General features: G+C 35.4%; 1 protein-coding gene and 2 pseudogenes across 1 annotated transcript; all 3 read left to right on the top strand.

The window, feature by feature from the left end:
* The first annotated feature begins 598 nt into the window (after positions 1 to 598).
* LOC133872941 (short chain aldehyde dehydrogenase 1-like) lies at positions 599 to 1,883 on the top strand (annotated as a pseudogene).
* A 10,479-nt stretch (positions 1,884 to 12,362) lies between these two features.
* Positions 12,363 to 13,452, top strand: LOC133873768 (short chain aldehyde dehydrogenase 1-like; annotated as a pseudogene).
* Positions 13,453 to 23,989: 10,537 nt separating this feature from the next.
* LOC133873769 (short chain aldehyde dehydrogenase 1-like) lies at positions 23,990 to 25,228 on the top strand. The gene is made up of 2 exons (XM_062311524.1): positions 23,990 to 24,125; positions 24,249 to 25,228. The coding sequence occupies exons 1-2, from the start codon at positions 24,085 to 24,087 to the stop codon at positions 25,042 to 25,044; spliced, it is 837 nt and encodes a 278-aa protein (XP_062167508.1). The 5' UTR covers positions 23,990 to 24,084; the 3' UTR covers positions 25,045 to 25,228.
* The last annotated feature ends 1,328 nt before the right edge of the window (positions 25,229 to 26,556 follow it).

The following is a 26,556-nucleotide window of genomic DNA, read 5'->3' as shown; positions in this document are numbered from 1 at the left end:
CCATCTCCGTTCCGCCCACAAATAAAAAATGAGCCTCTAACATGTTTCTACTCTTTTTGGGAGGGGGGGCAATCTGGGGAATATAATCGGTCTCCACATTTACAAATAAAAATAAATAATTAATTGTTATCATTTAATTGAAATAACAACATTAATTAATTTAATAGAAAAACTCGAATCAAATATTGGTTGCTAAGATTCGACGACTATTGACTTTTTTGTTTTTGTTTTTTTTTTTTTTGTTTTTTGGTTTTTTCAATAAAAAACATAAAAAGAGTCAATGGTCGTCGAATCAATTTTACATGAAAAAAGAAAACTCCGCGTTCATATTGTTTACTTTTGATGCATGCAGTAAACATTAACATCACACTAAAACATCACAGTACATTCACACCTTAAATAGATAATAATTATTTTATAATTAGAATTTAAAATTAATATATTTAACGGTTTATACAATTTAACATTTTTTAAATTTTATTAAAAGCGTTTGAATGACTTTTAGTATACAATGAAATGGATAAGAACATCCAGTGGAGCCCCACGCACATGCACCATTGGAAATTAATTGTAAAATGTTGCTGGTTTCGTAGAAATAAACACAGCCTTTTTGATTATAAAAGGCCCTCCAAACCAGCTGATCTTCACATTGAAAAACATTCTCACATTCTCACAAACAATAAGCTAAAGATGGAAGGTGCTTCGTTGCCGCCGGCTCCCATTTTCAAGAGGTAAGCAAAGCTATCGGTGCATGTCTCTCTATTGAATCATAACACCAGTTTTTTGATCCATGCATGCATGTATTGGCCATCGAAACAAAAGAAAGAAAACTAATTAAGCTTTTGATTATGCAGGTTGGAAGGAAAGGTAGCTTTGATAACCGGAGGCGCCAGTGGAATTGGCGAGACTACGGCAAGGCTATTCGTTCAGCATGGCGCTAAGGTTATCATTGCTGATGTCCAAGATGACATTGGGCACTCCGTTTGCCGCGACATAGGCACCGCTGATGACATCTCCTATGTCCATTGTGATGTTACCAACGAATCTGATGTCCAAAATGCTGTCAAAACCGCGGTCTCAAAGCATGGGAAACTTGACATATTGTTCAGCAACGCAGGAATTACCAACGCTGATGACGGCATCTTAGAGTTTGACCGCGAGAAATACAACAGGGTCTTTAATGTGAACATCTTGGGGGGATTCCTAGCAGCCAAACACGCTGCCAAAGTAATGATTCCAGCGAAAAAAAGGCAGCATTTTATTCACGTCAAGCACTGCGTCAGTGATACATGGAGAAACCCCGCACATCTACTCGGCGTCCAAGCATGCGCTGGTGGGATTGACCAAGAATTTGTGTGTGGAGTTGGGGGAGTATGGAATTAGAGTTAATTGCGTATCACCGTCCGGCGTGGCCACTCCTTTGCTAAGGAATGTGTCTGGAATACAGGATAAGAAAACATTAGAAGACATGATTTGTTCAGCTGCAAATCTGAAAGGGGTGGTGTTAGGGACCGACGATGTTGCAGAGGCAGCACTGTTCTTGGTGAGCGATGAGTCTAAGTACGTGAGTGGCCTCAACCTAGTCCTGGACGGTGGTCATAGCACCACCAACAAAGCTATTAGGGATGGCAAAGAAAAGCACCGTTCTTAATAACCCAAACATATATATATATATATATATATATATATATATATATATATATATATATATATATATATGTTTGATTCAAATAATTTGATAATTTATGTAATTGTTTCAATTCACACTCGCAATTGTTTGACTTTGTCTGCAATTGCAATGTATTCCATCCAACCAAACTTCGTGTTGGTGCATGCATGTAACAGCAATATATACAATAAACACCTCAAATTGGTTCCTTTTATATTGTTTTCACGTGCAGAAAGTTGAACGAATTTCGTGCTATATCCTTCTATGTGTTTAAGAAACTTAAATATTTCGATAAAAAGAATTTGATTTATAGACGATCGAGCATAGCCCATGGATTTAGGCTTTCTTCATGCGAGGAGAATGTCAACCGGTGAAGAGTCTCATGACCATAATATCCAGATCGAAGGCAACAGCACTATGTCCGTCAAAGTCAACGCTTGCTTGGAGTACTGTCTATATGAACGTTAATGGCCCTAGTCCGGCCGTCCCTTAAAGTGTACGTTCACTTCACTCTAGCGTAGCCAAAAATCACCAACAAGCTAGAAGCCATATCTGCCAGAAGTCAATATATATATATATATATATATATATATATATATATATATATATATATATATATATATATATATATTTTAATGACACAAATTTTTTACATGTCACTTTTAAAAGCTTGTTAGTAGAAGTTTCGTACAAATAATCAGTTTGTAAGAAATTTATGTCATTTTTTAAATTGCCCATTCCTTTTCTCTCCCTCTCTTGCAACATGAGCACAGGATGGCATCAAAGAGGACGGCGACGAGCGGTGAGAGAATTAGGACAATAACATTAACGAGTGGAGCGGTGGCAATGGATATTGCACAAGGAGATGGTGCACCTAATCTCAAGTCGCAACGAGGGTTCTAACCAAAAGCACACTCCATCTCTTCATATTAACTCCCAAACAATGCAATCACCAATTTTCCCTAGATATAAAATTAAACCCATTTCTTTTCCACAACCTTCAATCCTCAACCCTAATTCCGTCCAAATTCTCCCAGCAATCCCATTACATGAAGATTTCCCTCGCCAATCTCCTGCAAAGGTGGGGCTTCCTGTCATCTCAACTCCACAATTTCCTAGCAAAAAACAGTTTTTTTGTTGAATTCCAAATCGCGTACGGAAGATTGAAAAGTCTTTGAGTTAATAGTGAATAGTCTTTGGAGATACACTATTTGGATATTCCCAAAGACTACACTATTAATTTTAATTAAAATGAAAATAAATTATAGAGTGAAAGTTTAAACTCAAGACTACGATTCTAATTTGTATCATCTAAAATCACTAAATTTTCAAAATCTTAAGCTCATCGACAAATAATTTAATTATATAATTAACATTTTAATCGATTAAAAACTTCATTAACTCTCATTATATTTATATTGTATTACTTCTAATAGAATCTCATCTTATAGTGAATAAACTTCTTGAAGAAAGTATGTTGGTTTCTATTTTTTTCAAAATGGTTTTTTGTTATCTAGTAAAGACTAACATTTATAAATATTGGGAATCTTCCACAGTCCTTGCATGCGCAAATTAAGGTGCATTCATGCTTGGCTGCTTATATATTCTTCACGCGATGAGCTTTGACATTGACATTTAACGATAGTGAAAGCATTACAAGTCTAGTTATGGCCGGGTTTGCCTTTACTGTCAAATTTGGTAAGAGATATTTTGTACTTAAAAACAAATGAACATGCTTGATCGAGTAAATCTGGTAATCCTACGACTTATGGTAGAATCCGAATGTATCAAAGTAATCTGAAAGCTGTCCCGTACTGCTTAATTGTTTGCGCTGACTGTTGAATAAATTAATATCTGAAAGCTATTTCAATTCGCTTGGGTTCAATTTAAATTGAAACTATATTGTTTGAAATTGAGACACGAATCCCATAATAGGATATTAGAGAATCAAGAGATACATATCTCAATATTCTAACTAGTCTATTTTCAGCTGGTAAACTAGACCCAAACCGAATCCAACTGATATTGTTTGTTTAAATATGATGGAGTTATAAAGTGAAGCCCCAAATGGTTGCAAGGCATTAATTAATTGGTAGATCGAGAGACCTTTAATGTTTTGTGGTAACTACTCTAAATGAGTAAGTGCCAAACAAAAAGGCATGCCACACTAGAAGAGAATGAAATTGGAGTAGATATGATCAGTTAGTGGAAGATACGCTTGGGGTGTTGAGTATGATGCAAAGTTGGCAAATTTGTCACACTAGAAGAGAAGCAAACTCTGTTGCACATAGGTTAGCTAAAGCAACAGTTAATAAGTGACGGACAAAATTTGAATTGTAAAGTCTTTCAATTGTATATGTGACATTATATTGTTAGAGAAAAAAGCTCGAATTTCCTGAGTACGGAATGAAGTATTAAAATTTTCCAAAAAAAAGAGAAAATGCTGTTAAAATTAAGCAGATGGGAAAATGTCTTTGGTAGCTTGGGCACACCATATATTAATGGTTTGAAAAATCTTTTCTAAATTGAACGCGGCAAAGAATCTTTGCCCATGGTTTAGAGACTTTTGAGTACCTACAACTGTTTTTATCTCCCTAAACTAGAGAGCTAGCAGATTTTCAATATCTCCCTAAACACCCTCTTTAAGCTGTGAAGAATTCACCACCGAATTAAGTGTTGAAAGCATACCTCAAGCCTCTTATTTATAGGCTTTGGAAATTCAAAATTGAGTAAAAAACGGAGTCTGAGGCACGCGCGTCCGGATGGGAGCCAGGGCCGTCCGGACGAGCAAATCTTTCCTTCCGGACGGCTTCCGTCCGGGCGAGTATAGTGGTCGTCTGGACGCTCAATTTATAGAAAATTTTGTTAGCTTTCCAACGACGCCGATTTCGTCCCAATCTGATATTTGAGTAAAATTTTATGTCCAAAATACGGGAGGGTGTCCGGACGGCTTGACCGAGCGTCCGGATGGTCAACTGCAACCGCCTTTCCAAAGTAGCACTGAAAGCTCCCATAACAAGGCCACGTCCGGAAGGTGTTGCCCTAGCGTCCGGACGGTTGCACTTCAACTGTACGTAATTAGCATAATAAGGCTTGGAGTGTCCGAACCCTGAAGGCTGATGTCCGGACGGTTGAACTGGTGCACGTAATTTCCATATTTGAAGCTTGATCGTCCGGACGGTTGAACTTAGAGTGCACAACTTGCCTTATGGAGGACATCGTCCGGACTGTAGCGGCCGTCTTCCCATAACTGTGTCTTGAGGCAGAAACCCTAATACTTGTCAAACACTGAATGACATCCGGACGGTATAACCACGTCGTCCAAACGGATGCACTGGAACACTGGGATCTTCTCGAACTCTAAAGAGCGTCCGGACGATTTACCAATACGTCCGGACGGATGCAATCTTGAACTGTTCAAAGATTTTAGACACTGATGGGCGTCCGGACGGAAAGTTCTCGTCGTCCGGACAGATGTTGCTGACTGATGAGCGTCCGGACGAGAGACCACGTCGTCCGGACGGCTGACAGGGAACCAAAATAAACTTCCTTGAAAACTTCACAGAATCTTCTTGAAGAAAAAAGCTTAAGAGTAGACTCTGGATAAAGCAGCATCCATGTGAAAGTAGCAACATTACATAGAAGTGATTTTATCCAACAGAATGTAGCCAACACAAAAACTAACATGTTTCTCTCTGCAAGCTTTGATCAGGGGCACACAATCAACTGTACCACATTTGGTAGTCCTTGCCTTTCCAAGACCAGCCGAATATGTCCGGAAGTGATAGAATGCTGGAGGGTTGTTCCCATAGGAGCACAAAGAAGTCATGAGGCTACCAAAGGTACTACTGTATTAGAAAGATTTAAGGAGGATCGCAATATGCTCAACATGGTTGGGCTTGCAAATTCGAGCGAGTAATCTGATGATCCACCTTTTTGTTGCTTCTACAATCAGAAAACTCATGTTGTAGCTAAGGATTTGCCTTCAATATCTTTGAGTTGATGTTAAAAAAATTTTTGTTTATAATGTCATTGTTGTCAAAAGTTGGAACATATTTTTACTAAATTTGTAAATACTTCTGATGGAAAACATAAATTATACTAATGCTCAGTTTGTTTCGGCGTAAAATGATTTCTGGAAAATGATTTTGACATTTTTCAGTATTTGGTAGGGGCAAAAATAATAGTTAACCGAAAAATTATTTCTATTTGACCAAAAATGCTTAATAAATTTCAGAAAATGATTTACGCTTTTTAGAAGCGTAAACCATTTTCTGAAGACGCCAGACGCATTTGACCCCTTTTAAATGACATAGTCAACCTTCACGTTCAAGCAGTCGACCATCACCGAAATCTTGCCAGTACCAAAATCCGACAACATCCGATCAATGTCGCCGGAATCCGACCATTTTTGTCGGAATCCGGTCAGCCCAGATTTCGGTGACCAAACTGAACGTATTTCGGCCATCTGGCCAGAACGGCCGGATCTCAGCTGGCTAGATCTGGACAGAACATCTTGGCCAGAATGGCCGGCTGGCTGGACAGATCTTACTAGAACAACTGAGTTTCGATCGGCCTGCTGGACGGATCTAGCCAGAAAATTCCGGCCAGAACGGTCGGATTCCAGCGGTTCTGGTAGGATTCCGGCCAGTGGGCTTGAGTTCGGCCGTTCTGTGCTGGATTCTGGCAGTTTTGGCAGGAATCCGGCCAACCCAAATTCTGACAAAACTGTCAGAATTCTGGCCTTTATCTCGGATTCTGGCTATAGTAGCCGGAATCCTGTAAAAGTGGCCGAAATCCTGTCGATCAGTGACGGAATATCGTCACCGGTGATTTTTATATTATTTTACATTAATATTTATATGTTTTGAATAAAAATTGATTTTTATATGTTAATATGATTGAATAAAAATATTTGTGATTTTTCGTACGCGTCAAACACCGAAAAATGCTTTCGGCGAAAAATATTTTCTAGAAAAATGACTTCCTTAAAATCATTTTACGACGAAAACCATTTTACGTCGAAATAAACAGAGCATTAGTCTTTAAAGACAATTCTCAATACCCTTTCCCCCTTTGTGGAATCCCCCTTTCTCCCTTTGAATTTTTGAATTTGAAAAAAGAAAAAAAGAACTAGTATGCGGAATTGATAAGATTCAATGTCGACTTTTATTAAAGTGTGTATTCCTTTTTTATACGACACCAATCCTAAAAAGATATGACTTCCAACTCTTCCTTCTCTAACTCCTACTTGGTAAGCAAATAATAAAATCTAAAATAAATATTAATCACATTCAAGCAGTCGACCATCACTTAAATCTTGCCGGTACCGAAATCTGACAACATCCGGTCAATGTCGCAGGAATCCGGCGATGGAATCCGGCCATCTTCGCCAAAATCCGGTGACCAAACTGGACGTATTCCGGCCATTTGGCCAGAATCTAGCTAGAACGGCTGGCTGGATCTAGACAGAACATCCCCGCCAGAACGGCCAACTAGCCGAACAGATGGCCAGAACGGCCGAGTTCCGGCCGAACGGATCTAGCCAAAATATTTCGGCCAGAACGGCTGGATCCCTGCCGACTGGCCGGGATTTGGCCAGAACGGCCGGATTCCAGCAAGTAGGTCGGAGTCCGACTGTCCTGTGCCGGATTCCGGCAATTTTGGCCGGAATCCGGCCAACCCAAATTCTGACGAAACTGTCCGGATTCCGACCTTTATCTCGGATTTTGGCTATAATAGTAGGAATCCGGTAAAAGTGGCCAAAATCCTATCGGTCAGTGACGGAATCTCGTCACCGGTGATTTTTATATTATTTTACATTAATATTTATATGTTTTGAATAAAAATTGATTTTTATATGTTAATATGATTGAATAAAAATATTTGTGATTTTTCGTACGTGTCAAACACCGAAAAATGCTTTCGGCGAAAAATATTTTCTAGAAACATGACTTCCTTGAAATCATTTTACGACGAAAACTATTTTACGTCGAAACAAACAGAGCATTAGTCTTTAAAGACAATTCTCAATACCCTTTCCCCCTTTGTGGAATCTCCCTTTGAATTTTTGAATTTGAAAAAGAAAAAAAAAAAAGAAAAGAAAAAGAACTAGTATGCGAAAATTGATAAGATTCAATGTTGACTTTTATTAAAGCGTGTATTCCTTTTTTATATTATTTTACATTAATATTTATATGTTTTGAATAAAAATTGATTTTTATATGTTAATATGATTGAATAAAAATATTTGTGATTTTTCGTACGTGTCAAACACCGAAAAATGCTTTCGGCGAAAAATATTTTCTAGAAACATGACTTCCTTGAAATCATTTTACGACGAAAACTATTTTACGTCGAAACAAACAGAGCATTAGTCTTTAAAGACAATTCTCAATACCCTTTCCCCCTTTGTGGAATCTCCCTTTGAATTTTTGAATTTGAAAAAGAAAAAAAAAAAAAGAAAAGAAAAAGAACTAGTATGCGAAAATTGATAAGATTCAATGTTGACTTTTATCAAAGCGTGTATTCCTTTTTTATACAATACCAATCCTAAAGAGATATGACTTCCAACTCTTCCTTCTCTGACTCCTACTTGGTAAGCAAACGATAAAATCTAAAATAAATATTAATCCTATACCAGTAAGATAAGATCAGGAGATTTCTTATTTGAAAGGGTCAAAATATGAATAAAGGTCAAATTTAATTTAGGGATCAAACTTAATTTTTTAAGCATATATATTATTTAACTTATTAAAACAAAATTTGAAAAATTAAGAAAGGCCGTGGCTCCACTTAGGGTTTGCGATTTCAAAAAGTACGATTTTAAAATGTGCGATTTAAAAAAGTGAATTTTAAAAACGCAGTTAAACATTTGGCAAAATCGCAGTTTGGCCTTTAAAATTGCAGGTTAGCCTTTAAAATTATACGTTTTCAAAAGAAAAAAGCATCATCTTGACTGTGATTTAAAAAAGCTGTTTTCTGTATTTTCAAATCACAGTTTTTTAAAACGCAATTTTCAAATGGTATATTTATTACAATTTAGTTTAAAATTATACTTTTTGTCTACAAAATTACAATTTCAAACGCATCCTTAATATGTACGTAGTTCCGGGATAAGATGTTACATAAGCTGACTTTAAATTCTTTCCCCTCCCCACATTTGAATAGGAAACAAAAAAAAAAATTGACTTTAGACTTTAGTAAAAAGCAGATAGACGACCTAATTTCCTGATATATCAATAATGCAAACCGAGTAAAGCATTACGTATGACCCGCAGTAATAGAGCCATAGAGGGGCTTGTAATTGACCACTCACTACCTCACCACTATGCCTCTAGAGTCTAGACAGAGGAAAACTGAGGAAACACAAAGGTTATAATTGTTACTGTTGTCTAAATTTTACCTTTACTAACACATATTTATGGAATTGGATAAATATTATACGTATATTGTTTTATAAAATACTTCATTTCTATTTTGAATTGTCTTTATCAATATATATATATATATATATACTTTATCTGATAATTATATTATGTTATAAAATACTTCATTTCTATCTTAAATTTTTATAAAATATACATAGTATATAAATAGGAAAAAAAAAATAAATCTTGTCATTACTCCAACTATGAACTCATATGCCACTATCCTAGGAGTACTCAGCTTTTTCCATAAGTTTCTTATAGATCAACAAGGTAATCTATTATCATATCAATCACTAAAGTTTAGACTGTTACGTGACGGTTCACATAATACTTATTACGTTTATAAATTGATGTAACAATACATCTAACACTTATTACGTCAATCATTAAGATGTAGATTGTCACATGATAGCTCACATAACATTTATTTTTATAATTTATGAATTGTCACATAAATTTGTAAGAAAATTGTAATAAAATATTTTAGTAGCTCAAGCATATACATTTTAATTTCAGGAAAAGCAACCTCTTATGACTTGTAATTTATCATCATCACAAAACTGGATGTCACTCCATTCCAAATTCGCCCAATATTTTTTTTTAAAAAAAAAAAAAAGAAAAGAAAAGAAGAATTGCTAATATTTGTTCAGGATGCAATAAACATTATAAGGATTTACATTAATTAGCTATCCAAATTGTTAATTAATGAGAAAGAGCTCATATGGAACCCACTTATTCAAATAAATTTTGGACTACCAATCCTTTTACCCGAACAACTGGATCACATGTGAGTTCTCTCAAATTGTGGATCCCAATCCACGATACACAAGAGAAGGAAGAACAACTCAACCTTCATACCTTTTGTACGTCTAGAATAAGAGTAATGTTATATACTATACAAATATTTCATAAATATCTCAAAAAGCTAACATATCAAGGTCTAGTAATATTAGAGAGGTCATAGTTAGAAAAAAATAAAAAAATAATAATCAATAACAACTATTTTGTAAAATATTTATATGATACATAGCATTACTCATAAAATAATAGACATAAGAAATCTATGTTTTTTCTTATTAATTTTCTAATTAAGTAAATATGCCAAAAAGATGTCAAAGGTATTGGAGTCTCTGTCGTTGTGCTTTTTCTCATTTATTTTCTAATTAAATAACTATGTGAAAGAAGAGTCAAAGGGATTTTTATTATATATATATATATATATATATATATATATATATATAAGTGGATGTCAAAGGGATTGGAGTCTCCGTCGTTGTGTTTTTATCTCTTTTAGTTTCCAACTTAATAAATATGGGAGATATTATAGTCAAAGCCAGAAAGGGGCCGGAACCTGGGTTTGGTCATAGATAGGGATTGGAGTGTCGGTTGGTGGGAGAAGAAAAATAACGGCTAAAAGTTTTCTCGTACACACACAATTTTTTAAGTAATGTGTTTCCACTTTCGTGTCTTCCAATTTTTATTTTTTATTTTTTTTTGAATATTTGTTTTTCAAATTTATTATTAAATATGTGAAATTCACGTGTAATTTTACAAATTTGACCTTAATTTGCACATCAAAATTACGAAAATAGACAAAAAAATAAAATATGAAAAAAAATTAAAATCAAACATTTCTCATTTTTTAAGGTAATTACAAAAAATAAATTTAATGATGTGATTAATTAAATCTCAAATCTTTTATGTAATCAAATTGACAATTTGACAGACCCAACATATTACAAATGATGTAGAAAAATGCTTATTCTAATGGGGTGCTTTTTTGAAAACGTGGGAGAAGAATATTTTGTAGGATAAGGAAAAGGAAAATTTGTTTTGAGGCTGTAACGTGAGAGAAGAATATTTTGTAGGATAAGATATTAATTTTGGGGTTCAACTCATTAAAAATACATAAAATTTAGAGAAAATTTTAAAAATTTTAGAGACTTGTAAAAATTTTGGGGGGAGTAGTGCCCCAAAGCTAGGGGTAATTCCACCCCTAACGAGGGGTGTTGCAATTCAATAAAAGGGAGGTGATAAAAAGAAGGGGAGATAAGCTTTGAAAAAAGACACTTCTTGGGGTAAGTCATTTCTCTCTCCCCTCCCTTTGATCTTTTGTATTTTTTTTGTTTGATGAATTAAATCTTTTATAAAACCAAACTCAACTGTACAACTCTCCGGTTAAAAGTTAAAACTAAATCCAATCTCCTAATCAGGGACAAACTCCCCAAAAATGAACAAACAAACAACAAACACAAGAGCAAACAAAACAACCTGCAAATATAGCAGCAGAACCAATCTGCAAAACAAGCTATATCCCAATCTATATAGATTCCACTCCTTAATAAGCTTATGATTAGTATTTGTTCAAAAAAAAAACCATTTTCTCTCGTAACAAAGTTATTAACTTAAAAAAATATTTTCGTAGATTTCACCGGCACAAAATACTAAAAGATATTTTTATGCCAAAATAAATTCAGCACTTAATGTTCATTAGTGGGAAGGATCCCCATATATAACCATTCCCTTTGTTTGTATTTGCTCACGAAAAATAAATAAATAAATTCAGCACTTGATTTGATATTCCACTTCTCTTTTGGTTTATTTCGGCTCATACTGAATACTCTTTGAAAAAATTATACAAATTCATTCACAAATTATCTTCTACCCATCTCCGTTCCGCCCACAAATAAAAAATGAGCCTCTAACATGTTTCTACTCTTTTTGGGAGGGGGGGCAATCTGGGGAATATAATCGGTCTCCACATTTACAAATAAAAATAAATAATTAATTGTTATCATTTAATTGAAATAACAACATTAATTAATTTAATAGAAAAACTCGAATCAAATATTGGTTGCTAAGATTCGACGACTATTGACTTTTTTGTTTTTGTTTTTTTTTTTTTTGTTTTTTGGTTTTTTCAATAAAAAACATAAAAAGAGTCAATGGTCGTCGAATCAATTTTACATGAAAAAAGAAAACTCCGCGTTCATATTGTTTACTTTTGATGCATGCAGTAAACATTAACATCACACTAAAACATCACAGTACATTCACACCTTAAATAGATAATAATTATTTTATAATTAGAATTTAAAATTAATATATTTAACGGTTTATACAATTTAACATTTTTTAAATTTTATTAAAAGCGTTTGAATGACTTTTAGTATACAATGAAATGGATAAGAACATCCAGTGGAGCCCCACGCACATGCACCATTGGAAATTAATTGTAAAATGTTGCTGGTTTCGTAGAAATAAACACAGCCTTTTTGATTATAAAAGGCCCTCCAAACCAGCTGATCTTCACATTGAAAAACATTCTCACATTCTCACAAACAATAAGCTAAAGATGGAAGGTGCTTCGTTGCCGCCGGCTCCCATTTTCAAGAGGTAAGCAAAGCTATCGGTGCATGTCTCTCTATTGAATCATAACACCAGTTTTTTGATCCATGCATGCATGTATTGGCCATCGAAACAAAAGAAAGAAAACTAATTAAGCTTTTGATTATGCAGGTTGGAAGGAAAGGTAGCTTTGATAACCGGAGGCGCCAGTGGAATTGGCGAGACTACGGCAAGGCTATTCGTTCAGCATGGCGCTAAGGTTATCATTGCTGATGTCCAAGATGACATTGGGCACTCCGTTTGCCGCGACATAGGCACCGCTGATGACATCTCCTATGTCCATTGTGATGTTACCAACGAATCTGATGTCCAAAATGCTGTCAAAACCGCGGTCTCAAAGCATGGGAAACTTGACATATTGTTCAGCAACGCAGGAATTACCAACGCTGATGACGGCATCTTAGAGTTTGACCGCGAGAAATACAACAGGGTCTTTAATGTGAACATCTTGGGGGGATTCCTAGCAGCCAAACACGCTGCCAAAGTAATGATTCCAGCGAAAAAAAGGCAGCATTTTATTCACGTCAAGCACTGCGTCAGTGATACATGGAGAAACCCCGCACATCTACTCGGCGTCCAAGCATGCGCTGGTGGGATTGACCAAGAATTTGTGTGTGGAGTTGGGGGAGTATGGAATTAGAGTTAATTGCGTATCACCGTCCGGCGTGGCCACTCCTTTGCTAAGGAATGTGTCTGGAATACAGGATAAGAAAACATTAGAAGACATGATTTGTTCAGCTGCAAATCTGAAAGGGGTGGTGTTAGGGACCGACGATGTTGCAGAGGCAGCACTGTTCTTGGTGAGCGATGAGTCTAAGTACGTGAGTGGCCTCAACCTAGTCCTGGACGGTGGTCATAGCACCACCAACAAAGCTATTAGGGATGGCAAAGAAAAGCACCGTTCTTAATAACCCAAACATATATATATATATATATATATATATATATATATATATATATATATATATATATATATATATATATATATATATATATATATATATATATATATATATATATATATATATATATATATATATATATATATATATGTTTGATTCAAATAATTTGATAATTTATGTAATTGTTTCAATTCACACTCGCAATTGTTTGACTTTGTCTGCAATTGCAATGTATTCCATCCAACCAAACTTCGTGTTGGTGCATGCATGTAACAGCAATATATACAATAAACACCTCAAATTGGTTCCTTTTATATTGTTTTCACGTGCAGAAAGTTGAACGAATTTCGTGCTATATCCTTCTATGTGTTTAAGAAACTTAAATATTTCGATAAAAAGAATTTGATTTATAGACGATCGAGCATAGCCCATGGATTTAGGCTTTCTTCATGCGAGGAGAATGTCAACCGGTGAAGAGTCTCATGACCATAATATCCAGATCGAAGGCAACAGCACTATGTCCGTCAAAGTCAACGCTTGCTTGGAGTACTGTCTATATGAACGTTAATGGCCCTAGTCCGGCCGTCCCTTAAAGTGTACGTTCACTTCACTCTAGCGTAGCCAAAAATCACCAACAAGCTAGAAGCCATATCTGCCAGAAGTCAATATATATATATATATATATATATATATATATATATATATATATATTTTAATGACACAAATTTTTTACATGTCACTTTTAAAAGCTTGTTAGTAGAAGTTTCGTACAAATAATCAGTTTGTAAGAAATTTATGTCATTTTTTAAATTGCCCATTCCTTTTCTCTCCCTCTCTTGCAACATGAGCACAGGATGGCATCAAAGAGGACGGCGACGAGCGGTGAGAGAATTAGGACAATAACATTAACGAGTGGAGCGGTGGCAATGGATATTGCACAAGGAGATGGTGCACCTAATCTCAAGTCGCAACGAGGGTTCTAACCAAAAGCACACTCCATCTCTTCATATTAACTCCCAAACAATGCAATCACCAATTTTCCCTAGATATAAAATTAAACCCATTTCTTTTCCACAACCTTCAATCCTCAACCCTAATTCCGTCCAAATTCTCCCAGCAATCCCATTACATGAAGATTTCCCTCGCCAATCTCCTGCAAAGGTGGGGCTTCCTGTCATCTCAACTCCACAATTTCCTAGCAAAAAACAGTTTTTTTGTTGAATTCCAAATCGCGTACGGAAGATTGAAAAGTCTTTGAGTTAATAGTGAATAGTCTTTGGAGATACACTATTTGGATATTCCCAAAGACTACACTATTAATTTTAATTAAAATGAAAATAAATTATAGAGTGAAAGTTTAAACTCAAGACTACGATTCTAATTTGTATCATCTAAAATCACTAAATTTTCAAAATCTTAAGCTCATCGACAAATAATTTAATTATATAATTAACATTTTAATCGATTAAAAACTTCATTAACTCTCATTATATTTATATTGTATTACTTCTAATAGAATCTCATCTTATAGTGAATAAACTTCTTGAAGAAAGTATGTTGGTTTCTATTTTTTTCAAAATGGTTTTTTGTTATCTAGTAAAGACTAACATTTATAAATATTGGGAATCTTCCACAGTCCTTGCATGCGCAAATTAAGGTGCATTCATGCTTGGCTGCTTATATATTCTTCACGCGATGAGCTTTGACATTGACATTTAACGATAGTGAAAGCATTACAAGTCTAGTTATGGCCGGGTTTGCCTTTACTGTCAAATTTGGTAAGAGATATTTTGTACTTAAAAACAAATGAACATGCTTGATCGAGTAAATCTGGTAATCCTACGACTTATGGTAGAATCCGAATGTATCAAAGTAATCTGAAAGCTGTCCCGTACTGCTTAATTGTTTGCGCTGACTGTTGAATAAATTAATATCTGAAAGCTATTTCAATTCGCTTGGGTTCAATTTAAATTGAAACTATATTGTTTGAAATTGAGACACGAATCCCATAATAGGATATTAGAGAATCAAGAGATACATATCTCAATATTCTAACTAGTCTATTTTCAGCTGGTAAACTAGACCCAAACCGAATCCAACTGATATTGTTTGTTTAAATATGATGGAGTTATAAAGTGAAGCCCCAAATGGTTGCAAGGCATTAATTAATTGGTAGATCGAGAGACCTTTAATGTTTTGTGGTAACTACTCTAAATGAGTAAGTGCCAAACAAAAAGGCATGCCACACTAGAAGAGAATGAAATTGGAGTAGATATGATCAGTTAGTGGAAGATACGCTTGGGGTGTTGAGTATGATGCAAAGTTGGCAAATTTGTCACACTAGAAGAGAAGCAAACTCTGTTGCACATAGGTTAGCTAAAGCAACAGTTAATAAGTGACGGACAAAATTTGAATTGTAAAGTCTTTCAATTGTATATGTGACATTATATTGTTAGAGAAAAAAGCTCGAATTTCCTGAGTACGGAATGAAGTATTAAAATTTTCCAAAAAAAAGAGAAAATGCTGTTAAAATTAAGCAGATGGGAAAATGTCTTTGGTAGCTTGGGCACACCATATATTAATGGTTTGAAAAATCTTTTCTAAATTGAACGCGGCAAAGAATCTTTGCCCATGGTTTAGAGACTTTTGAGTACCTACAACTGTTTTTATCTCCCTAAACTAGAGAGCTAGCAGATTTTCAATATCTCCCTAAACACCCTCTTTAAGCTGTGAAGAATTCACCACCGAATTAAGTGTTGAAAGCATACCTCAAGCCTCTTATTTATAGGCTTTGGAAATTCAAAATTGAGTAAAAAACGGAGTCTGAGGCACGCGCGTCCGGATGGGAGCCAGGGCCGTCCGGACGAGCAAATCTTTCCTTCCGGACGGCTTCCGTCCGGGCGAGTATAGTGGTCGTCTGGACGCTCAATTTATAGAAAATTTTGTTAGCTTTCCAACGACGCCGATTTCGTCCCAATCTGATATTTGAGTAAAATTTTATGTCCAAAATACGGGAGGGTGTCCGGACGGCTTGACCGAGCGTCCGGATGGTCAACTGCAACCGCCTTTCCAAAGTAGCACTGAAAGCTCCCATAACAAGGCCACGTCCGGAAGGTGTTGCCCTAGCGTCCGGACGGTTGCACTTCAACTGTACGTAATTAGCATAATAAGGCTTGGAGTGTCCGAACCCTGAAGGCTGATGTCCGGACGGTTGAACTGGTGCACGTAATTTCCATATTTGAAGCTTGATCGTCCGGACGGTTGAACTTAGAGTGCACAACTTGCCTTATGGAGGACATCGTCCGGACTGTAGCGGCCGTCTTCCCATAACTGTGTCTTGAGGCAGAAACCTTAATACTTGTCAAACACTGAATGACATCCGGACGGTATAACCACGTCGTCCAAACGGATGCACTGGAACACTGGGATCTTCTCGAACTCTAAAGAGCGTCCGGACGATTTACCAATACGTCCGGACGGATGCAATCTTGAACTGTTCAAAGATTTTAGACATTGATGGGCGTCCGGACGGAAAGTTCTCGTCGTCCGGACAGATGTTGCTGACTGATGAGCGTCCGGACGAGAGACCACGTCGTCCGGACGGCTGACAGGGAACCGAAATAAACTTCCTTGAAAACTTCACAGAATCTTCTTGAAGAAAAAAGCTTAAGAGTAGACTCTGGATAAAGCAGCATCCATGAGAAAGTAGCAACATTACATAGAAGTGATTTTGTCCAACAGAATGTAGCCAACACAAAAACTAACATGTTTCTCTCTGCAAGCTTTGATCAGGGGCACACAATCAACTGTACCACATTTGGTAGTCCTTGCCTTTCCAAGACCAGCCGAATATGTCCGGAAGTGATAGAATGCTGGAGGGTTGTTCCCATAGGAGCACAAAGAAGTCATGAGGCTACCAAAGGTACTACTGTATTAGAAAGATTTAAGGAGGATCGCAATATGCTCAACATGGTTGGGCTTGCAAATTCGAGCGAGTAATCTGATGATCCACATTTTTGTTGCTTCTACAATCAGAAAACTCATGTTGTAGCTAAGGATTTGCCTTCAATATCTTTGAGTTGATGTTAAAAAAATTTTTGTTTATAATGTCATTGTTGTCAAAAGTTGGAACATATTTTTACTAAATTTGTAAATACTTCTGATGGAAAACATAAATTATACTAATGCTCAGTTTGTTTAGGCGTAAAATGATTTCTGGAAAATGATTTTGACATTTTTCAGTGTTTGGTAGGGGCAAAAATAATAGTTAACCGAAAAATTATTTCTATTTGACCAAAAATGCTTAATAAATTTCAGAAAATGATTTACGCTTCTTTTAGAAGCGTAAATCATTTTCTGAAGACGCCAGACGCATTTGACCCCTTTTAAATGACATAGTCAACCTTCACGTTCAAGCAGTCGACCATCACCGAAATCTTGCCAGTACCGAAATCCGACAACATCCGATCAATGTCGCCGGAATCCGACCATTTTTGTCGGAATCCGGTCAGCCCAGATTTCGGTGACCAAACTGAACGTATTTTGGCCATCTGGCCAGAACGGCCGGATCTCAGCTGGCTAGATCTGGATAGAACATCCTGGCCAGAATGGCCGGCTGGCCTGACAGATCTGACTAGAACAACTGAGTTTCGATCGGCCTGCTGGACGGATCTAGCCAGAAAATTCCGGCCAGAACGGTCGGATTCCAGCGGTTCTGGTAGGATTCCGGCCAGTGGGCTTGAGTTTGACCGTTCTGTGCCGGATTCTGGCAGTTTTGGCAGGAATCCGGCCAACCCAAATTCTGACAAAACTGTCAGAATTCTGGCCTTTATCTCGGATTCTGGCTATAGTAGCCGGAATCCTGTAAAAGTGGCCGAAATCCTGTCGATCAGTGACGGAATATCGTCACCGGTGATTTTTATATTATTTTACATTAATATTTATATATTTTGAATAAAAATTGATTTTTATATGTTAATATGATTGAATAAAAATATTAGTGATTTTTCGTACGCGTCAAACACCGAAAAATGCTTTCGGCGAAAAATATTTTCTAGAAAAATGACTTCCTTAAAATCATTTTACGACGAAAACCATTTTACGTCGAAATAAACAGAGCATTAGTCTTTAAAGACAATTCTCAATACCCTTTCCCCCTTTGTGGAATCCCCCTTTCTCCCTTTGAATTTTTGAATTTGAAAAAAGAAAAAAAGAACTAGTATGCGGAATTGATAAGATTCAATGTCGACTTTTATTAAAGCGTGTATTCCTTTTTTATACGACACCAATCCTAAAAAGATATGACTTCCAACTCTTCCTTCTCTAACTCCTACTTGGTAAGCAAATAATAAAATCTAAAATAAATATTAATCACATTCAAGCAGTCGACCATCACTTAAATCTTGCCGGTACCGAAATCTGACAACATCCGGTCAATGTTGCCGGAATCCGGCGATGGAATCCGGCCATCTTCGCCAGAATCCGGTGACCAAACTGGACGTATTCCGGCCATTTGGCCAGAATCTAGCTAGAACGGCTGGCTGGATCTAGACAGAACCTCCCCGCCAGAACGGCCAACTAGCCGAACAGATGGCCAGAACGGCCGAGTTCCGGCCGGACGGATCTAGCCAAAATATTTCGGCCAGAACGGCCGGATCCCTGCCGACTGGCCGGGATTTGGCCAGAACGGCCGGATTCCAGCAAGTAGGTCGGAGTCCGGCTGTTCTGTGCCGGATTCTGGCAATTTTGGCCGGAATCAGGCCAACCCAAATTCTGACGAAACTGTCCGGATTCCGACTTTTATCTCGGATTTTGGCTATAATAGTAGGAATCCGGTAAAAGTGGCCAAAATCCTATCGGTCAGTGACGGAATCTCGTCACCGGTGATTTTTATATTATTTTACATTAATATTTATATGTTTTGAATAAAAATTGATTTTTATATGTTAATATGATTGAATAAAAATATTTGTGATTTTTCGTACGTGTCAAACACCGAAAAATGCTTTCGGCGAAAAATATTTTCTAGAAACATGACTTCCTTGAAATCATTTTACGACGAAAACTATTTTACGTCGAAACAAACAGAGCATTAGTCTTTAAAGACAATTCTCAATACCCTTTCCCCCTTTGTGGAATCTCCCTTTGAATTTTTGAATTTGAAAAAGAAAAAAAAAAAAAAGAAAAGAAAAAGAACTAGTATGCGAAAATTGATAAGATTCAATGTTGACTTTTATTAAAGCGTGTATTCCTTTTTTATACAATACCAATCCTAAAGAGATATGACTTCCAACTCTTCCTTCTCTGACTCCTACTTGGTAAGCAAACGATAAAATCTAAAATAAATATTAATCCTATACCAGTAAGATAAGATCAGGAGATTTCTTATTTGAAAGGGTCAAAATATGAATAAAGGTCAAATTTAATTTAGGGATCAAACTTAATTTTTTAAGCATATATATTATTTAACTTATTAAAACAAAATTTGAAAAATTAAGAAAGGCCGTGGCTCCACTTAGGGTTTGCGATTTCAAAAAGTACGATTTTAAAATGTGCGATTTAAAAAAGTGAATTTTAAAAACGCATTTAAACATTTGGCAAAATCGCAGTTTGGCCTTTAAAATTGCAGGTTAGCCTTTAAAATTATACGTTTTCAAAAGAAAAAAGCATCATCTTGACTGTGATTTAAAAAAGCTGTTTTCTGTATTTTCAAATCGCAGTTTTTTAAAACGCAATTTCCAAATGATATATTTATTACAATTTAGTTTAAAATTATACTTTTTGTCTACAAAATTACAATTTCAAACGCATCCTTAATATGTACGTAGTTCCGGGATAAGATGTTACATAAGCTGACTTTAAATTCTTTCCCCTCCCCACATTTGAATAGGAAACAAAAAAAAAAAATTGACTTTAGACTTTAGTAAAAAGCAGATAGACGACCTAATTTCCTGATATATGAATAATGCAAACCGAGTAAAGCATTACGTATGACCCACAGTAATAGAGCCATAGAGGGGCTTGTAATTGACCACTCACTACCTCACCACTATGCCTCTAGATTCTAGACAGAGGAAAACTGAGGAAACACAAAGGTTATAATTGTTACTGTTGTCTAAATTTTACCTTTACTAACACATATTTATGGAATTGGATAAATATTATACGTATATTGTTTTATAAAATACTTCATTTCTATTTTGAATTGTCTTTATATATATATATATATATATATATATATATATATATATATATATATATATATATATACTTTATCTGATAATTATATTATGTTATAAAATACTTCATTTCTATCTTAAATATTTATAAAATATACATAGTATATAAATAGGAAAAAAAAAATAAATCTTGTCATTACTCCAACTATGAACTCATATGCCACTATCCTAGGAGTACTCAGCTTTTTCCATAAGTTTCTTATAGATCAACAAGGTAATCTATTATCATATCAATCACTAAAGTTTAGACTGTTACGTGACGGTTCACATAATACTTATTACGTTTATAAATTGATGTAACAATACATCTAACACTTATTACGTCAATCATTAAGATGTAGATTGTCACATGATAGCTCACATAACATTTATTTTTATAATTTATGAATTGTCACATAAATTTGTAAGAAAATTGTAATAAAATATTTTAGTAGCTCAAGCATATACATTTTAATTTCAGGAAAAGCAACCTCTTATGACTTGTAATTTATCATCATCACAAAACTGGATGCCACTTCATTCCAAATTCGCCCAATATTTTTTTTTTAATTTTTTTTTTTAAAAAAAAGAAAAGAAAATAAGAATTGCTAATATTTGTTCATGATACAATAAACATTATAAGGATTTACATTAATTAGCTATCCAAATTGTTAATTAATGAGAAAGAGCTCATATGGAACCCACTTATTCAAATAAATTTCGGACTACCAATCCATTTACCCGAACAATCGGATCACATGTGAGTTCTCTCAAATTGTGGATCCCAATCCATAGTAAACAAGAGAAGGAAGAATAACTCAACCTTCATACCTTTTGTACGTCTAGAATAAGAGTAATGTTATATACTATACAAATATTTCATAAATATCTCAAAAAGCTAACATGTCAAGGTCTAGTAATATTAGAGAGGTCATATTTAGAAAAAAATAAAAAATAATAATCAATAACTACTATTTTGTAAAATATTTAAATGATACATAGCATTACTCATAAAATAATAGACATAAGGAATCTATGTTTTTTCTTATTAATTTTCTAATTAAGTAAATATGCCAAAGAGATGTCAAAGGGATTGGAGTCTCCGTCGTTGTGTTTTAATCTCTTTTAGTTTCCAACTTAATAAATATGGGAGATATTGTAGTCAAAGCCAGAAAGGGGCCGGAACCTGGGTTTGGTCATAGACAGGGATTGGAGGGTCGGTTGGTGGGCGAAGAAAAATAACGGCTAAAAGTTTTCTCGTACACACAATTTTTTAAGTAATGTGTTTCCACTTTCGTGTCTTCAAATTTTTATTTTTATTTTTTTTGAATATTTGTTTTTACAAATTTATTAGTAAATATATGAAATTCACGTGTGATTTTACAAATTTAACCTTAATTTGCACATCAAAATTACGAAAATAGACAAAAAAAGAAAAAAATTAAAATCAAACATTTCTCATTTTTTAAGGTAATTACAAAAAATAAATTTACTGATGTGATCAATTAAATCTTAAATCTTTTATGTAATGAAATTGACAATTTGACAGACCCAACATATTACAAATGATGTAGAATCTAGAAATACCGTAGAAATGTAGAAAGTGAAATGAAGAATATAAATTCAATGAGGTTGCATTTGTTTGGATGTAAAATAGTTTACGAGGAAAAATCTTATTTTTGAAAAAATTACCAAGTTTTCATTATTTGGTTGAGGCATTGAAAATAATATCGAAAATGTTTTCCATTATTTGGTTGATACGAAAAGTAGATTTTTCACTATGATGGAAACTATCCAAAAATCATTCAAATTAATCTAACAATGTCAAATACCATTACCAACATTTAAGGAAAAAAAAAAAAAAAAAACCTCACAAAAACCTTAATTATTTTACATCTGTGGAGAGTGGCAAAGCCAATATAAAGGACAAGGAGGCAATGAATATGGAATAGAGCAGAGTCGGGGTGCATTTGGGATTGCGATTTCGTAGAGAAAAAATGCGATTTTAAACAAAATTGCAGAAAATGAACCGTTTGAAAACTGCGTTTTTAAAAAATTGCGATTTGAAAACATAAAAAAATGCTTATTCCAATAGAGTGCTTTTTTGAAAACGTGAGAGAAGTATATTTTGTAGGATAGGGAAAAGGAAAATTTGTTTTGAGGCTGTAACATGAGAGAAGAATACTTTGTAGGATAAAATATTAATTTTGGGGTTCAACTCATTAAAAATACATAAAATTTAGAGAAAATTTTAAAAATTTTAGAGACTTATAAAAATTTTGGGGGGAGTAGTGCCCCAAAGCTAGGGGTAATTCCACCCCTAACGAGGGGTGTTGCAATTCAATAAAAGGGAGGTGATAAAAAGAAGGGGAGATAAGCTTTGAAAAAAGACACTTCTTGGGGTAAGTCCACATTTACAAATAAAAATAAATAATTAATTGTTATCATCATTTAATTGAAATAACAACATTAATTAATTTAATAGAAAAACTCGAATCAAATATTGGTTGCTAAGAGTCAATGGTCGTCGAATCAATTTTCCTTGAAAAGTCAATTATTGCCCTACCACTCAAGGATTTGTAAACGTACTTGGTTGTTAATGTTTACTTTTGATGCAAGCAGCAAATGTACGTACGGATATGACTACATCTATTTCTTTCCACCTTTGATTAGTATTTGTTTAAAAAAAAAAAAAAACCATTAACTTAAAAAATATTTTCGTTGATTTTACCAGCACAAAATACTAAATGATATTTTTATGCCAAAACAAATTCAGCACTTAATGTTCATTAATGGGAAGGATCCCCATATATAACCATTAATTTCTTTCGTTTGTATTTGCTCACGAAAATTAATAAATAAATAAATAATTTCAGCACTTGATTTGATATTCCTCTTCTCTTTCTGTTTATTTCAGCTCATACCGAATATTCTTTTAAAAAATTATACAAATTTATTTTTAAATTATCTTCTACCCATCTCCGTTCCGCCCACGAATAAGAAATGATCGAGTAAGGAAGGAACCTCTAACATGCTTCTACTCTTTTTGGGAGGGGGGCAACCTGGGGAATATATCAAATATTGGTTGCTAAGATTCGACGACTATTGACTCTTTTGTTTATTCAATAAAAAAGAAAAAAAGAAAAAAAAAAGTCAATGGTCGTCGAATCAATTTTCCTTAAAAAAAAAAAAACAGAAAAATAAAAGAAATAAGAAATAAGAAAACTCCACGTTCAATTGTTGCCCTACCACTCAAGGATTTTCAACGTACTTAGTTGTTAATGTTTACTTTTGATGCAAGCAGTAAATTGACGCACATGCACCATTGGAAATTAATTGTAAAATGTTGCTGGTTTCGTAGAAATAAACACAGCCTTTTTGATTATAAAAGGCCCTCCAAACCAGCTGATCTTCACATTGAAAAACATTCTCACATTCTCACAAACAGTAAGCTAAAGATGGAAGGTGCTTCGTTGCCGCCAGCTCCCATTTTCAAGAGGTAAGCAAAGCTATCGGTGCATGTCTCTCTATTGAATCGTAACACCTGTTTTTTGATCCATGCATGCATGTATTGGCCATCGAAACTAAAGAAAGAAAACTAATTAAGCTTTTGATTATGCAGGTTGGAAGGAAAGGTAGCTTTGATAACCGGAGGCGCCAGTGGAATTGGCGAGACTACGGCAAGGCTATTCATTCAGCATGGCGCTAAGGTTATCATTGCTGATGTCCAAGATGACATTGGGCACTCCGTTTGCCGCGACATAGGCACCGCTGATGACATCTCCTATGTCCATTGTGATGTTACCAACGAATTTGATGTCCAAAATGCTGTCAAAACCGCGGTCTCAAAGCATGGGAAACTTGACATATTGTTCAGCAATGCAGGAATTACCAACGCTGATGACGGCATCTTAGAGTTTGACCGCGAGAAATACAACAGGGTCTTTAATGTGAACGTCTTGGGGGGATTCCTAGCAGCCAAACACGCTGCCAAAGTAATGATTCCAGCGAAAAAAGGCAGCATTTTATTCACGTCAAGCACTGCCTCAGTGATACATGGAGAAACCCCGCACATCTACGCGGCGTCCAAGCATGCGCTGGTAGGATTGACCAAGAATTTGTGTGTGGAGTTGGGAGAGTATGGAATTAGAGTTAATTGCGTATCACCATCCGGCGTGGCCACTCCTTTGCTAAGGAATGTGTCTGGAATACAGGATAAGAAAACATTGGAAGACATGATTTGTTCAGCTGCAAATTTGAAAGGGGTGGTGTTAGGGACCGACGATGTTGCAGAAGCAGCACTGTTCTTGGTGAGCGATGAGTCTAAGTACGTGAGTGGCCTCAACCTAGTCCTGGACGGTGGTCATAGCACCACCAACAAAGCTATTAGGGACGGCAAAGAAAAGCACCGTTCTTAATAACCCTATATATATATATATATGTTTGATTCAATTAATTTGACAATTTATGTAATTGTTTCAATTCACATTCTGCAATTGTTTGACTTTGTCTGCAATTGCAATGTATTCCATCCAACCAAACTTCATGTTGGTGCATTCATGTAATAGCAATACAATAAACACCTCAAATTGGTTCCTTTTATATATATTGTTTTCACGTGCAGAAAGTTGAATGAATTTAGTGCTATATCCTTCTATGTGTTTCAGAAACTTAAATATGTCGATAAAATGAATTTGATTTATAGAAGATCAAGCATATCCCATGGATTTAGGCTTTCTTCATGCGAGGAGAATGTCAACAGGTGAAGAGTCTCAAGACCATAATATCTAGATCGATGGCATGCAACATTGTGAATATTGATCAAAAGAATATCCATTGGGGGTTAAAAATGATATTCTGAATTTTTTGCTCATGCATGAAGGGAAGTTGCCTATTCGGTATCTTGGAGTTCCCCTTCTTTCTAAGCGACTGACAGCAACTGATTGTGATGTTTCGGTCTCCAAAATTGCTAGCCGTATTGATTCTTGGTTAGCTCAAAATCTATCATTTGCTGGAAGACTCCAACTAGTATCCTCTGTTTTGCTAGCTTAGTATGCAGGTTTATTGGGCTAAAGTCTTTATTTTGCCTAAAAGGGTTATTCTTCTTCTTCAGCTGAAATTTAACCGCTTCTTGTGGGGTGGAAAAGATACTAAGGTGCATGCTAAAGTTTCCAGGGATAAGTTTTGTGATCCTAAGCGTGAAGGTGGGTTAGGTATCAAAAATCTGAAAGTATGGAATAATGCTTCTATTTTGTAGCATATTTGGACTCTCTTTACGAAAGCTGGATCTCTTTGGGTGGCATGGATAGAAGAGAATAGGCTGAAAGGAAAGAGCCTTTGGAAGGTTTCTATCCCCAATGATTGCTCTTGGTGTTGGAAGAAGTTGCTGAAACTTCGAAATATTGCTAAACAATTTTTGAGTTTCAAAATAGGGAATGGTTCTCAGATTTTCTTTTGGCATGAAAAGTGGCATCCTATCGGCTATCTGTTGGATTGTTTTGGCTCTCGTGCAGTGCATGACTCAGATATTTCCCTTGATGCTAAGGTGTCTAAGATCATTAAGGGTGGGGATTGGTACTGGCCATTTGCTCGGTCCAATTCTATTGTGGAAATTCAATTTATGCTGCCTGGGATTCTTATTGGAGGTGCGGATTTGGCTATTTGGCATTCTCCCATTGGTGCTTATTCTTGTGCAGCTACTTGGGATCAGTTGTGAGTAAAACTCCAAGTTGTTGCGTGGTGGAAGTTGGTTTGACACCCTCTGGCCATTCCTCGGGATTCTTTCTTTCTTTGGTTGGTTTTTAAAGAGGCTATAGTGACTAATTAAATACCGTATGAGTAGTTGGGGGTATACTGGCAAAGTGCTTTGTTTGTTTTGTCATGCTTGTCATGAAAGTCATGAGCATCTTTTTTTTCATTGCAGATTTAGT

Source organism: Alnus glutinosa, chromosome 7 (assembly GCF_958979055.1).
Source record: "Alnus glutinosa chromosome 7, dhAlnGlut1.1, whole genome shotgun sequence".
Lineage (NCBI taxonomy): Eukaryota > Viridiplantae > Streptophyta > Magnoliopsida > Fagales > Betulaceae > Alnus > Alnus glutinosa.
Note: the sequence above shows the minus strand (reverse complement) of the source record. Positions and strands in the feature narration are given on the sequence as shown.

Excerpts from the sequence above, each read along its gene's own strand:
- LOC133873769 (XM_062311524.1), top strand. The coding sequence starts at position 24,085 with ATGGAAGGTGCTTCGTTGCCGCCAGCTCCCATTTTCAAGAG. Across the intron at positions 24,126-24,248 it reads CCAGCTCCCATTTTCAAGAG|GTTGGAAGGAAAGGTAGCTT; the intron begins GTAAGCAAAGCT and ends TTGATTATGCAG.